The 14,842-nt window shown below is 38.0% G+C and overlaps 1 protein-coding gene across 1 annotated transcript in view; it reads left to right on the top strand.

The window, feature by feature from the left end:
* Nucleotides 1–14,842, top strand: part of INTU (inturned planar cell polarity protein) — a 38,141-nt gene that overhangs the window by 12,449 nt on the left and 10,850 nt on the right. Inside the window, exons 3-7 of the mRNA XM_009874632.1 lie at nucleotides 4,127–4,330; nucleotides 9,080–9,198; nucleotides 11,679–11,768; nucleotides 12,332–12,409; nucleotides 13,217–13,406. Of these exons, the coding sequence (XP_009872934.1) occupies nucleotides 4,127–4,330; nucleotides 9,080–9,198; nucleotides 11,679–11,768; nucleotides 12,332–12,409; nucleotides 13,217–13,406 (681 nt within the window). The remainder of the gene's footprint in view (nucleotides 1–4,126; nucleotides 4,331–9,079; nucleotides 9,199–11,678; nucleotides 11,769–12,331; nucleotides 12,410–13,216; nucleotides 13,407–14,842) is intronic.

The following is a 14,842-nucleotide window of genomic DNA, read 5'->3' as shown; positions in this document are numbered from 1 at the left end:
GCTGAAGAAACAGAAGGTTGTTGTTTCTAAGGTTTAGTAATGAAGACAGCTGTTTCAGAAGCAAAATGGTGAAGATGTGTCTATTCATTTTACATGGCAAAATATCAAAAAAAGGTGCAGTTTTAGGCTGTTTTACTGTAGTGATATTTTTTTTACATAAGTTGCTGCTCTTGTGGTTTCAGTGTTCAAAATTACTGGAAGTAATTTCAAAGCTACCTACATATATTATTTCAGTTGCAGCATGGGCATAATATCTCATGATTGTATCTCCAGATTCTAATTTTTCTTGCCTCAGTTTGGGCAGACTGGATTCTGGGCATGCAGGGCTAGCTTGGTGTATTTATTGAGCAACAGAAGTCCAAATGCTGTGTGAGACTCTTTTTTTTTTTTTTTTTTTTTTAAAAAAAAAAAGGATAGAACAGCAAATGGGTGCTTGCCTATCCCCTATTAAGATAAGGTCCTGTTTCTGATTAAAGCCTTGGACATGTCATTTAGAAGTTAGGTGGCAGTCACTGAATGCGACAGGCCAAAGCATACCCTCAGTTAATGCTTGAGATAGTATGATAAGATTATATTCTGCATTCTATACAGTTAGGTATTTCTGTAATCCAAATAGCTGGTTTTTTCTGAGTGCCAGAAGGCCAAGAATACAGAATAGGGACAGGAAGATATGCCAAAAGAATATGCTTTTCCTTTCCCTTATACTCAGAAGTCAGAGAACCCTTTTACCTGAAACTTACTTAAAAAAATCAGCCTGAGGCACAAGTTCAGGATCAGAATTTCAGCCTGAAATTTTGAGTTACAGTTGTGCAAACCATAAGCACGTGGAAAAGAGGGACTTAAGACAGGAAATGGCAGGCAATGCCACCAGCTCTGCCTCTTATCAAATCCTGATTCTGAGAGGGAGAGCTTTCTTGCAGGTAAGTGCTTCCTGGGTCAGAGCAGCAGCACAACAGCTACATTTTCTGTTTCTTGCACTGTCAAATCTTTTAAGTAGAGGCTATTAGACAAATTTAATGCATAGTGACCTTCCCATCATGCTGTTCAGTTTCCAGCAGTCAGTAGTTAAGGACCTGTTGGATCACTTCGGTGTTTGTGCCTTCTCCTTCATGAATTTAGTTGTTAAAATTCCTTTCACCTCTACAGCAACCTGTAGCAATGGTTTACATAACTGACCTGTGTTACGTTTATTTTTGTTGGGTTTCAGACTGCCATCTGATTAAGTGCATTACACACCCCTGGGTTCCTGTGTTATGAGGAGGAGTTAAGTGTCCATGTCTTATTCTTCTTAGCATTCCATGACTTTAGAGAGCTCAGTCATGTTCCCGCCCTGTCATATATTTTCTGAGCAGAAAAATCCCCATCTGTGTACCCCATTGCTGTTGCCACCCTGCAGTTTCATTAAGTTCTTGGAGAACTGTTCTTAAGTATTGAGAATGCTGTCTATTTATGAAGTGGAATACTTTTTTTTCTGTGCTTTTCCTGTTCTTGCCTTCATTTCTGGTTTTGTTTTCTGCTGTGCGTTGGGCTGATTTTCTTTAGGAGAAATGGAATCAAAGTTGTGGAAGGCTTCATAGTCAATATTTACAAAAGGGTACTTCAGTAGTTGTATTTAATCACTGCTCAGGATGAAGATTTGTATCTCCTCCACAAAAAAAAATAGTGGTTTTAGGATTTTTTAGACATGTGCTTGCTTTGGTTTTTTTGCTATTACAGCATTTTCCAGCCTAGTTGGTCTTTTTGACAGTAATTGTATGTTTAAAGGCAGGAGAGAGAGGAGAATGTGGGCACAAGTAGGGAGGAACCGATAGCGTGTTTCAAGCTACAAGATAGAATCAAGTGCAAAGGAACTTAAGAGTCAAATTGTGGAGAGATCTTTCTAAAAATACAGTGACTTCACATCTGAGTGGTGCAGTATTGGCCACAGTGGTGTGAGAGGCAGCGAGAATGCCACGGGAGAAGGGAGAGTTCAAGTTCTGTTTGACCTGATTCTTTTTGTGCTCTTGTGTGGAGGGCTGCATGGCTTTGTCTCTAAGACAGGAGAAACTGAGCTTGGCTTATTTTTAAATTGATGGACTGCAGCAAGAATTCCATCTGTGCGTCGTTAGTGTACAGAGTGTAGCCCAAGTGTCCTGAGTAAGTGCCCGCAGACAAGATGTAGCGGAAGTGAAGAGAAATAACTAGTGAGCCTTAAGGAAATCTGCAAGAAGTTAAGCAGGCCGTGAGGAGAATCTTCTGCACCACATGCAGATGGCATGACAGAGACAGAGAACTGGGTCACAGAATGCTGAAGAGCAGAACATACATCTGTTTAAGTGTGAATGATGAAGCTGCTTGGACTTAAAAAGGCACTGCTGCTTAGCTGGATGTGTCTGCTCCTTGAGTCCTGTTACTATGCGGTGTAGCGGTTCAAAACTGAAAAGATGAGGGATGAGTTCATGTCCAAGTGGTAAAGTGAAAAAAAAAAAAAAGTGCTAGCACCTGGCAAGAGAGCAGGATTGCTTGCAGTGCTTTTCCAGAGAATGGGAAGAGAGAAAGAGAAAAACGCTGAGAGCAGCCAAAACAGGAGAGGAAAAGTGTGGCAGCAAGTGTTGAGAGGGAGGGGAATGGGAATGCAGCAGCTGGTGATGTAATGCTCTAGCTGCAAGAGCTGATGGTGGCACTTCTCTCTGATCTAGTGTGACAGGCAGTGGGTGTTTTAAAGCATCATTATTTCTTGCTGGCACTCCTCTTGAAGTGTGTGTATACACACACAATTATGGAAATGTTACCTATATCTAAATGTATAAATTGCCTCTTCTTGGGCTTCTCCAATTTATTACAGCTAGGAAAGTAGAAACCTTCTTTGTTGCATCAGTCATTTGGCTGAACTGTCACTGACTTTCAAGACAAACAGCATTAGATGGCATGTTTGGAACTTCCCAGTCAATAGGGGGCAAGGATACTTGAAGGTAGACAAACCATCTTGAGTAACAACATATGAAAGGGAACTGAGACTGTGCCTACTTAGTCCAAGTAGAAATACTTTAAGTCACTTGGAACAGTGATAAAAACGAAGGTATCATCCAGGAAGATAAATGAGTTTATTATGCTCAGTCAGGAGCTAAGTATCTCTTGTATATCCTTCTTGCATGTGTAGGAGGAAACACTTATTCACACACAGAAACAGAATTAGTCTTTTATCAGTGCTGCAACAACTAACAAACCTCTTTTTTTAAGGTGATGCTTATAGAAAGGAGGTCTGTAAAGCAAATTGCAGAACATGTTTCCACACAAAATTTGGATTCCATGTTACTTGTGAGCCAGGAAATACAAATTTGTATTGCCTGGTTTTACTTTATTTGGGAAATAAAGAATAGTAAACAATTTAATTTTTTTTTTGACTGAGTAAGCTTGAGCATCTTAACTTTGTTATGTTTTGAGAATGCCCTATTTGTGCTCTAATGTTTTGGGGTTTTTTTGCTTGAAGGCATAGCACAGCAAGTGATTTAAGCGATTTTTATGCTTGCTACAGTAGTACAATTAGGGGATATGCAGCAAAACTCTTATTTGCTGACTTTAGAGCTTAAACAAAAGACAATTTAACAGTGGAAATGTTGGCAGACGGAAAGAGTTGCTACTGAGTGTTACAAAGGAAGACTATGACAGTCTAATATAAATTGTTTATTTCCTGTGCAAATATACCTGTCAGTGCATCCAAAATAGCAAGGAAACGTGCATTCAAGAGCTTTGAGGATGTATGCCTATGGAAGGGATGACATTTTGAAATCGGTCAAATATTGTGTATGTTTCAAAAGCACAGTAATAGGGTTTGTGTTCAAACCAACCCAGAGCAATAAGTATATTTTTCTGTTCTCAAAACTGTAAGTATGATAATACACCAAACCACATGCTTACTCACATCGTTCATAGAGCATGTAATAGCTGGCTTTGACTGTAATAATAGGTGGTTATGTAATGCTGAATGTATAATTGCTTTTTTTGGAATTTTTGAATGCTTACATTTTTGTCAGTAAAGCTACGAAAACTTAATCTCTCCAAGGGCTCATGCTGTATCTCTTTGATCTGATACAAAAATGTAATTTACGTATTGTCGCAATTTCATGATAATTTGCTGTCTTAATAGGTTAAACTCACATTTGAAACGTCGATATTTGAGCCTGAAGTAACTTCCCAGCAAAAGCATAAACGGGCACAGTCCAGTATGAATAATCTGGTTCGACTCTTGTGGGGAGAAGATAGTACAGACCTTCAACAGGCGATACAAGACGTGCCTCATATTATTATGTTCCTCACAATGAAACTGGATTCTGAAACAGCTAAGGATGAGGTATGTGGCTAACTCAATAAAACTCAAGATGAAAGGTGACAACTGACAACAGCAACCGCTGTGCCTTTTGATTTTAAAAAGAAAAAGCATAAAACCTCATGCTCTTCTTTTTGAGGTATCTGTAAGTTGTTCACTTGGATGGAAATAAAGTCTGAAATTCAAGGACAAATAAGTTAGCATTGCTCGTCGCAAACTCTTAACTGGACTTGAAATGACTCCAGTGCTGCCGAATGTCTTTAAGTCAAGAGCAGGCTGGAGGTGTTAACATACAACGCAGAGACAAATTCAGATGTTCGTTATTGTCTCTCAGATGCTCATTTTGATGCTTTCAATATCACTTAAGCTCCAACTATGATGTTGGCATAGTCCAAACAATTTTGCCCAAGGGGAGCTGCTGGCAGCCCATGTATGTAAGCAAGCTGTCTAGCCCCTGGTTGGAAATGCTCTGTGCCTTTCCTTAGAGGACTCTCACATCTCTGCTGTTTGCCATCAGTTGCTGATACTTGCTTGGGTGACATTTTTGAGCTACTGAAGTACTTCTCCTTTGTAGCATAAAGCTTCCTTTCGCATCTCTTTGCTTTTTGGTTCCTCAGAAATAATTAACCAGAGTATGTATAAGTCGTTGTAAGTTTGTGTAGATGTTTTTGATGATGTAGCTATAGCTACGAACACTCTGCTGGGAGGAAGACCCAGCACAGGGTGCAGGGCTGAGTTTGGCCTCTTGCCTGATCCGAAAAAGACAGATGGACAAAGTGGACTTCTTAAGAGACATTTGGAAAAAGACTCTTCTCCCTTCTGTCAATTCTCCTTAGATTTAGCACAGTGCTACAGTGATCTGTACTATTTGTCATGTGCAGACATGAAATGATGCACGAGTTTTGTCGGTCCCCAGGGACTGGGATGGCAGGACAGTGATGGAGTGGGGAGCAGAACAAAGACATTTTGCTTTCTCTTCCCTGGAATTAATCCTTACACCCAGTCAGTGTTCCATCCCTTCTCTGGGATGTCTACATTTTTTTTTATACTGTTTTTAATCTGATAGGAGTCTGCATTGCACTGGTGATGTGTAGCAGAGAATAAGGGCTAAAATTATAGATAATCAAGTTTATTTTCTAGAGATGGTACTGGGGAGGAGAACCCTGGAAAATACCATGGAAAAATATGTAAAAAATGTTGGTAAGTCTGCAGAGTCAAGGGCTTGAAAGATAGGAAATGACAGTTTTATGGCTAGTTGTGCAACTTCAATTTACCCTTTTGTACGTATGCAGCATGACGTTCTTTAAGTTTTAAATTTTTGTCTGCAAGATGCCTGTCTTGTGCAGATGAGGTGGACAGATGAGTGTGTATAATTAATAGTTATTAGGCAGCCATAAATCTAGTACCTCATAATTCTGGAGTACTTGATGTTGCAGTCTAAGTCATACTCTTTTAAACATAGTATTTTTAAGGTAGTGTTTCTTTCTATAATATGCAATGAAGCATGCTAACACTCCTAAGTTTTGGATTGCAGTATTTTCCAATGCTTTTCAAGAAACTACATTTTTTTTCATGGGAGATACCTTCAGCAGTTTATCTAAGTGTCTCTTAACTAGTGTCTCTTATCTAAGTGTTCTAACTAGGTAAGGCCATTCTGAGCTCTTTTTCCCCACTCAGAGACTGCTTCTGTTACCACATAGGGTAGTGCAGTATTTTTCTGCGTTGGTATTTCCCTATAATAAAACTGGAAAGAGCTCATCTAACTGTGAATTAAATGAACTTAAGGTGCAATATGCAAGTGAACTTGGATAAAGCAAGTAGTTCTTTTTTTAACCTCAATTCTAAGTTTGTAGTCCCAGACCACTGTGTTATGTGGATAAAACAGCGATGGACGATTGCTGTAGACTTTAAGAGCAGTGTTTTTCTTGGTAACTGACATAACTTTATGAAATATTAGATCAAAAATGTATTTAAGGGCTCCCCTTTTGGTAGCTGCATAGATATGCAAATGCCTAGTTGCAATTTCTGTACTTCAGAATGAACTGAGTATGATGTTTTTGCCCCTTGGTTCTTTATACTCGCCCAAGAAACAGGATTAACCTGGAGTGTTGAGCAGAGGTAAAAGAGGGAATGCAATGCACTTGTTCTTCCTTCATACCGTGGAATAAGTGTTTCCTGAGAAGTCTTGTCAGTTATGTAGCCTCATATGGTTTCTAATGTTGAGAGATGTTTTGCTGGTGTCATCAAGCTCTTTCTAACAATGCCTAATGCAAGAATGCTGCTTTCTTCAAGGCATTTGCCTGTGATTTCCTTTTGGTGAATAGTAAGCAACATTTATTCTGATGAAATTCACAGTAGTATGTCATATTAGCCGTGAAGTTATTATACACCTATGCCATATTGCCCAGTAAAAATATAACGATCCTTTACGAAGCTGCTTAGCCCATATCCACAGAAGATGGTATGCAGATCCTCTTTATGTAAACAAGGGCAACTGGAAGTCAAAACTAATTGTTCCATATCTGAGCTCTTGGCACCCAAAAATAAAATTAATGAGCTCTAAGACTTGTAAGCTTTATCTACTCAACTCTAAATGAAAGTAGTACTAGAAATAAGTGACCTCATGTAGTTCAATATATTCCTGCTCACTGCAGAGGGGTTGGACTAGATGACCTTTAAAGGTCCCTTCGAGCCCAACACATCGTCTGAAATTATTTAGGATGTGTGCATGGATGTGGGGGGTGTCCTATATGGCAATGGTTTCAGTGAGAAAGCTTTATGTTTTCTTTTTCATGTTTTAGTTCAAGGTAGATATTAGGATTGTAACATAATATTAATTTGTACCAGCATGCAGCTGTGACATCTTTATATGTTAGAACTAATTTTGGTGATACCATGTCTTAAAACAAATCATGTTCATATGCCTTCTTGATGATAGTGATCCTGGAGGCATGTGCTTACCATACTTGCTAAGTTGGTATTACGGAGTAGCTGTTAAGACAGCTTGCTTCATACAGATGCTCACTTGTACCTTCTGTAGCATTTCTCCCTGTTTCTATAATTTCTGAACTGATCTTTAAGATTTCATAGGTGTCTTCCATCTACAGTCTCTTTCTTGATCATAGGGAAGATGCAATTTGCCGCATCTTTTATCAGTGCACTGTGTTTGAAGATTATAGATTTTGAAGTGGCTGGCTCCATTGTAATGCCGTTGGGTTTAGCCATTTCTTGCATTACCAAAACTGCACTAATTACTGTTTTAAACAGCATTTAAGCTCAGTTTGAGAAATTGGTAAAATGAAAAATAAAGAAGGGAAGCTGTTGGATAGGTTGTTAGGTTAGTCTGTCCGGGTTTGAGGTTGAGGGAGGGTTTATGCTTTTGAAAACATGAACTATTTGTCATTAATCCATTGTCACTGGCGTGTGAACTTTTACCATGATTTGAAGACAGGTGATTTTTTTGTGTTGGTATGTGCTGAACCTTGCCAACTCATTTAGATAGATAAATAGATAGATATAGATATATATGTGATATAGCTGTGACCTTTTGTTAGTTGTCTTTTCTTTTCCTGGGAAGCTGTACAGATTATTCTCAAATGAGTTTTCTGTAAAGGCCTCAGTTCTTAGTGAGGAGGAAAAAAGAGGCTCTTTCTGGCCCTTTGTAGTGCTGTAATTAGAAAATAGCAAGGTTTTTTCCAGCTGAGGGATTGACTGAAGAAAAAAAATTCCCTGTAACTCATGAGTATTTTAAAATAGAGCTAATTAAATTGAATAAGAATGGAGAGTTTGCCAGGTCCTTCTGTAATGAAACTTTGCAGTCTTTTAATCTTGATGAAGGAAAATTTTCTAACAGGTATTGGCACTGACTGGAAGTGCTTAGTGACATAAAAAGCCAAGTTAATTATGTCTTTCTTCAGTTTGTGCAGAAAGGTAATTGACTCTACTTTTTGCACTGGATAGCCTTGATAGTACATTCATTGTTTCTGGCTGGTTGTGGTTAGGCAGAAGGCAGTAAGTGGGGGCAATTGTATGTTTGCTTATTACTATATTTTTGTGGTTGCTGAGGTAATTTAATGTGTTCTGAAAATACTTATATTAAAAATATTTTAGGTATCTTGTTAGAAAATTCAGAATAGTCATAAATACTCTGCTGACACAGATGTTCAGAGGTGTGCTGATAAAATTGTTAGTGTTATCTGTTATTGGAGTGTGTGACCCAGTTATATTCTGTACTGTGCATTTAAAGCAGGTCAGATTACATAATTGCTAACCCTTAACAAAAGAGAATGGTGTTTTCATATTCTTATTTTTCTTTTTAACAAGTTGTATGTTTGATTTAAACCATAATTTAAGTATTTAAAGAACCTTATAAATATCTCTTGCAGTCAGATTTATTTTTTTTTTAACGCTGTACTTGAAGCTGTTAAACTCGGTGTTTTGTCATTTTGTTTGCCACATAATAAGGATTCCAAATAAGTCCTACTTTTCTATCAAGTAGCCAAGTTCAAACTGTCAGAAACATTCATGTGCATTTTAAAGTGTTCCAGTAGGCTGCTGCAGGCCACTGCTTGTTTTAATACCGTGTGAAAGTATATGATTAATGCTTTCATGCTGAAAGAAAATGTCAGGAAAACAATGATATCTTGTTTTCTGCACGGGTTTTTATTTTTGTTGGGGATTGTTTTGTGTTTCTTTTATATTTTTGGGTGTCTGGTTTTTTTGTTGCTGATTTTGCTTTTGCTTTGCTTGACTAACAGCTGACTTTCTTCACAGCAAGAAATTCTTTATCAGTACCCCATATCAGAAGCATCCCAAAAACTGAAAAGTGTGAGAGGAATGTTTCTCACACTGTCTGACATACTGGAAAGTGTTACTGGTACCCAGATTATCAGGTAAAAGTATTTGAAATCTAATGTATTACTAATTTGATTATTTTAGACATATATGTAAAGCAAAGCACACATTAGTCCTGTATCAATTTCTGGACAAAGCATGAGCGACTCCACCTGTTAGGTGGTCACATTTTAACTAGAGCAGTGTGGCTCAAGTTAGACCTCTCAGCCTGAGTTATGGATTTTGGGGAATTTCTTTGTCATGGGGGGCAAGGCCTAGGATTTTCAGTTGAGTGAAATTGGTTATAGGTCCCTTTTTATATCTGTTGTAGAAATATCCTTATCTAAACTACGATTCTGTGGCATTGCAGTGAGGCAGACTGGAAATTCCATAGCAGCTTCAAACAAATTTTTAGCAATTTAAAACAGATAAATTGCATTTTAGTTAAATTCATGAGTGCCTACTATGTTTAAGTTTATTTTCTTTCATATTCAAGTTGGAACATCCAAAAGAATTTTTGTATCCACAAACCTGGCATCTAGTAAGAAATGTAATAAAAATGACTCGTGAGTTTTTGGACCACATAAAGGGTGATGGAGGTAGTCAGGATTTTCCATTGGAAATCATTACAAGTGAAATAACAGGTATTGGTTTTCAGCTTCAGACTTGTTCCCATTGAGAATCAGTGTGTGAGGGGATCTCGGGCAAGATTCATGTCTGCACATCAGTGCCTCGTCTGTCACGCACAAGAGCTGGGCGTGGGAATCAAGAAGCCAAAAGTGAGGATTTCAGGTCCAAGAGTAGGGAGTGCAAGCAGTAGTGAACAGCTTTGCCAATAACAAGGAATTTCTCACAAGGCAGAAAGCCTGTTTAGTGTGTTGAAGTTGGGAGTTTCCACTGATAAATTTTTCCTTGAAAGGACTCCTTGAAGTGCTTTTGAATATTTTTGCTTACCAGAAAAATAATATTGGTTAATTGGCTTTTGTTTATGTTTGTTTCTTAAAATTTATTTGTTTGAGTTTTTTACTAAAAATCATGTTACTGATCCCTAGGAATGTGGATCGACTCCTTTACTAGCAGGTGTCAAATGCAGGGCTTTTATCTTCTGCATGTAGTAGTGCAGTTCCACATTAATTAGCAATGAGATGGGTTAACTCCTCTTAAATGCTTATGCATTATTAATGGAAATTCTCCATATAGAAGCATTTTGGGGCAGGTCCAGTTTTTCAAACACATTCAAAAGACAAATCTATCCGTTGTTTGGTGATCTATACGTATGATATCATCATCAGAAGAATACAGACATCCACGATAGCCTGAATTCACATTTCTGGTTCAAGTTCTCAGTTTTCCACTTTTGAGTTCTAAAAATATAAAAGCACTTCTGCTGCTCTCTGTAGATTGTCTCATCTCTTCAGACAAAAAAACCAGGTAATCGCCAGCTCTCCTGTAAAGCTTTTTCTGTTAAAAGAGTAAATTCTGATTGTGTCTGCATGTGTGTATTGTGTACTTGGAATGAGGGTATTTATTTCTTCATAGTTAACTTCATTACAAATATATCATGTCTTGTTCGGAATGCCCTTTTGGGTTATGTCCAAGACAAAAGTTTTCTGTTGACCTGTGGAAATACTGAAGTGTTTCTGAACTGATGAAATCACACTTGTTTTATTTAGTGTCATCAATTTTACAGTCTGAAGCAGTGAAGCGAGTTAATCACTGAGCTGTATCTCAAATTCTTGATTCTTTAAAGCTTAAACTAAAGCTACCTTTTAACATTTGACAGCAGTGTTACCTTGTTATGCATAATTTCTAATGTGATATTAAGAAATGTCGGGGTTTGCTATAAGTTTAGTGTTTGATATATTTGCAGACCTTGGTTTTAGCAGCAACCGTTACATTTAATTTGGTAATCCAGTGCCTAATGTGTGATTTACTGCTAAATAGAACACTGGGATTAATTCTGTTTCATTTTCTAATCTACCTGGTTGTTCAAATGCAAGTTCTCTGACTCTTTATGGTATTGCTAAGCCTCATAGAGCAACTTTCTATACACGGAGGTAGCATGAGAATTCATGCTTATGTTTATCACTCAGGTAATATATTCAAATACCTCTTGGGCTTGTTTTCAAAATGTGGAGTCTTTTTAAATGTTTTCAGGAGTGACTGCTGTGTTCAGAACCTTCTTTAGTACCTCCGATTACATTACTGGCTTATTAAATGCAATTAATTTTATAATTTCATTGTAATAAAAAAACTAGGCAGGAAGACCTTTCAAGATGGTTCAGAAGATGACTGTGGCACTTGAGTAGTGGTTGTTAATCCTTGAAAATATTGTTAATGTAGTGATCTGTTTAGAACAGAAAACAGAGTCTTTGAGTTCTGCAATAAGTAATATCTCTGCCTAGCCCAGCTGCGGGCATGTGATTATACATGAGCAAAAGACTTAGCATATAAGATACATATAAATCCTTCTGGCTTGTAGTGGCGGTCTCATAAATGAAGAGTGTTAACAGAAATACTTCTGGTTTAACTTTTCTAGTTCCTCCCTCTTCTTGTGTGGAAAACTGGTTCAAGTTGTTTACTGGCAAGAATTTGATAAGTTGCTTGTAATTGGCCTTCCTGAAGAAAAGTGAGTTTCAAATAAAATGCATTGTTTTCCTTGCAATTTTATTTCGTTTGCTATCGTGTGTCCGCAAATGGTCTCCTTCTATCAAAAAAAGTGGAAATGGATGACTTAATAGTGTGCTCTTCTTGCTGTAACTAGTTTCTCTACCTGTGATTCCAATTTTGATTGACTTTGATTGACTTTATTCACGTCTTGTATGTATCCGTTGTTACAGTTTCTTTTTCATTCCCTCTGAAGGGAATAAGGTGGTGTTAGATCTCAGAAATATGTGTAGGCTACAAGACAGTCGTTTACAGTGTTTGGTCAAATCCTCATGAGAGACTACTGAATCACAGCAGTAATTATAATATAGGTGTTCTAGGAGGATTTCCTCTGACCCCAGCTTTACTGCTGTCTGGCTCAGTACAAACATGTCCCTCAAGGGAAGTCACTCATGGAGTCCAATGAAAAATTTTAGTTTGCACCATATTACGGGTTAAGGGTAGAGCTCTTCAGAACCTGCCTGTGCTTATTCATAGTCAGGGTTTTTACAAACGTTGCTGTATGTTTGAGTTTTTGGTTTTCAGTGTGCCGCTTACTCAGCTGAGGAACCTGATTGAAGATGTTGTCAAGACCTTGAAATTTATGTACGGTTCTTTAGACAGGTGAGTTCGTGGACAAGTATTTTCAGTCACTAATTTTTCATTGATGTTCCCTGAAAAGGAAGGGTGGTAGCATTAATTTAAGTGTTTACATGGAATTTCTTTGTATGTTCCTTTAGACCTGCACTTAAGCCAGAATTCCTTTCATCTTCCTTTTTTGTTTCAGTCTTAACCCTAGTAAGATTCTTCTTAAACAGTCTTTGTTACTTCAGAAAGTTTTTGCCGTTGATTAGGTTAAATCATTTGTGTAATCTCAGTCGCTGTGGATGCCAACAGCACTCTGCAAATGTTATCCTGTGTGTTAAAGTAGTGTCTGTAAAATGCACATATGAATCAGGGTTATATTTTTAGTAAGGTAAACACTCCAGACTTCTCAACTTCATCTGGCGGAGTGACTGTCTTTCTCTGCATTTAAAAATCGCCCACAAAAACTTCAATCTGACTGTAACCTAAATAAAATTGCAAAGGTAGGCTGTTCATAAGCTTGCACTCAATGCAGGGTTCAAGTGTGTATGCCATAGAGAAAGGAAAAGAAAAATCTGATTTTCTGAAAGACTGAAGCTGATCGTTGTCTCATCCTGAGTTGCTATAAGACACCTACTGTAAAACCATACTGCTTCAGTTTTTTTCTTTCTTCATAGGTACTGCCTGGATATTAGCCTAGTGGTATTTTTGTGTTTAAAATGAATGTTAAAAAATAAAATAAAGTGTAGCATCATGCTGTAAAGAGACCTCTGTAGCACAAAGGGTTATATAAACAAGCTAAAAGTTTCTAGATGTTTTTCTAACTTGGAGTTCATGTTTGTTCAGTGCTTTTTGCCAGGTGGAAAATGTTTCTCGCCTGGATCATTTTTTCAACCTGTTCTTCCAGCGTGTGCTTCAGCCTGCAAGGCTCAAGTCCAATAGCAGCCCGAGTGTTCAGCACTATGACACCTGCAGTGCCTTATTCTTAGACAACCTCCCAGGCTTGCGCTGGCTGACGCTGCCTCCGGAAATCAAGGTCATGTCATTTTCACGTGTCTCTAGGCCAGAAAACTGATGCAGGTATCTTCTGCTGTTGTGTAATTTATGTAAGTGCTCTGCCCATCCCAGACCACCCACAGACAGGATCCTTTATTTAAGTTTGCAAGTGCCCAACCATTCCAAGGAAACCTTGCTGTTATGGGTGTAGTTTTGTGACTTCAGACTTTTCATAGGATCATAGAATGTGTTGGGCTGGAGGGAACCTTTAGAGGTCATCTAGTCCAGCTTCCCTGCGGTGAGCAGGAACATCTTTAACTAGATCGGGTTGCTTGGAGCCCCATCTAGCCTGAACTTAGAGGTGTATAGGTTTTATAGGAAGAGAACATGATGACAGAGGGATCAAATATTATTTATACATAAACATCTCCAAGAACTAGCATATACAATAGAGAAAGTAGTGCCAGGTATATAGTTTTATGTTTAATTTTGACCATTTCAGGATTTTTCTAGATAGAAGCCCATGGGTAACATGTAGTTTAGGAGAGTTATAAATGGCTGTTGCAAAATCAAATATCTATACATCCTGCTTTTGACAGCATATAGGTGCAGCTTTTCTGCAGCATTTCACTGTGTCTGGTTACCTCCCAATTAGAAATTGAGTTGTGCTTTAAGCAGTAGTAAGACAAAAGCTGGATCACAGTACACAGCATTACAGCTTTTTTACATTTTCACTGAGGAGAAGCTGAGAGGTTAGTTGCTGACTGCCAACAGCCTCGCTGACATTCCTCTGTTGGAAAAACTGGCTGTATTTCAATTAGAGGCAGCCTGTTAATACAGCCCTAGAAGTTTATAATGATGGGATTTAGGTTCTTTTCATTAAGTAGCACATTTATGTCATGAACTTGAGTGCCTAGTACCACATTCTTTGAAGGAAAGAATTTTTAGTAAAACTTGCATTAACCCACAGTTAGAGAAATAAGCAAGCTTAAAGCGGCTTTGGTAGAACAAAGGTAACGTGTGAGAAAGTTTTTGCGATTTCCATAGAGACAAAAACTAAATCCATTGTGCAAAAAGATTTCTCTAATAACTCAGTTGGATACAATAGCTTGCCGGATTTCAGAGTCGTCTATAGCCTTCCTGGGGCAGTCTCTAGACCTCATGGTTTAAAGCACATAGAAAATAAGAGTGGCATCTCCTTTTATACCAGATGGTTGATTCAGCAGGCACACAGTCAGAGAAATTTTACAGTTTTGGACAAGAGAGAAATACACAACAATTGAAGTGGTGTATTTGGTTTTGGGTTTTTTTTTTATCTGGTGAAATAGAGTCATCTTGATGTTAGTACTTGAAAGTATGTGCATATTTTTGGCTATTTGCTTTTTACCGGTGAATTGTCATTCCGAGAGTACCAAGATAGAGTGAACTGTGCTTACTGTAAATTAATGTGATGGAAATGTGTATTAAAATGTGCCA

Source organism: Apaloderma vittatum, unplaced genomic scaffold (assembly GCF_000703405.1).
Source record: "Apaloderma vittatum isolate BGI_N311 unplaced genomic scaffold, ASM70340v1 scaffold3608, whole genome shotgun sequence".
Classification (NCBI taxonomy): Eukaryota; Metazoa; Chordata; class Aves; order Trogoniformes; family Trogonidae; genus Apaloderma; species Apaloderma vittatum.
This window is presented reverse-complemented; position numbering and strand designations above follow the sequence as displayed.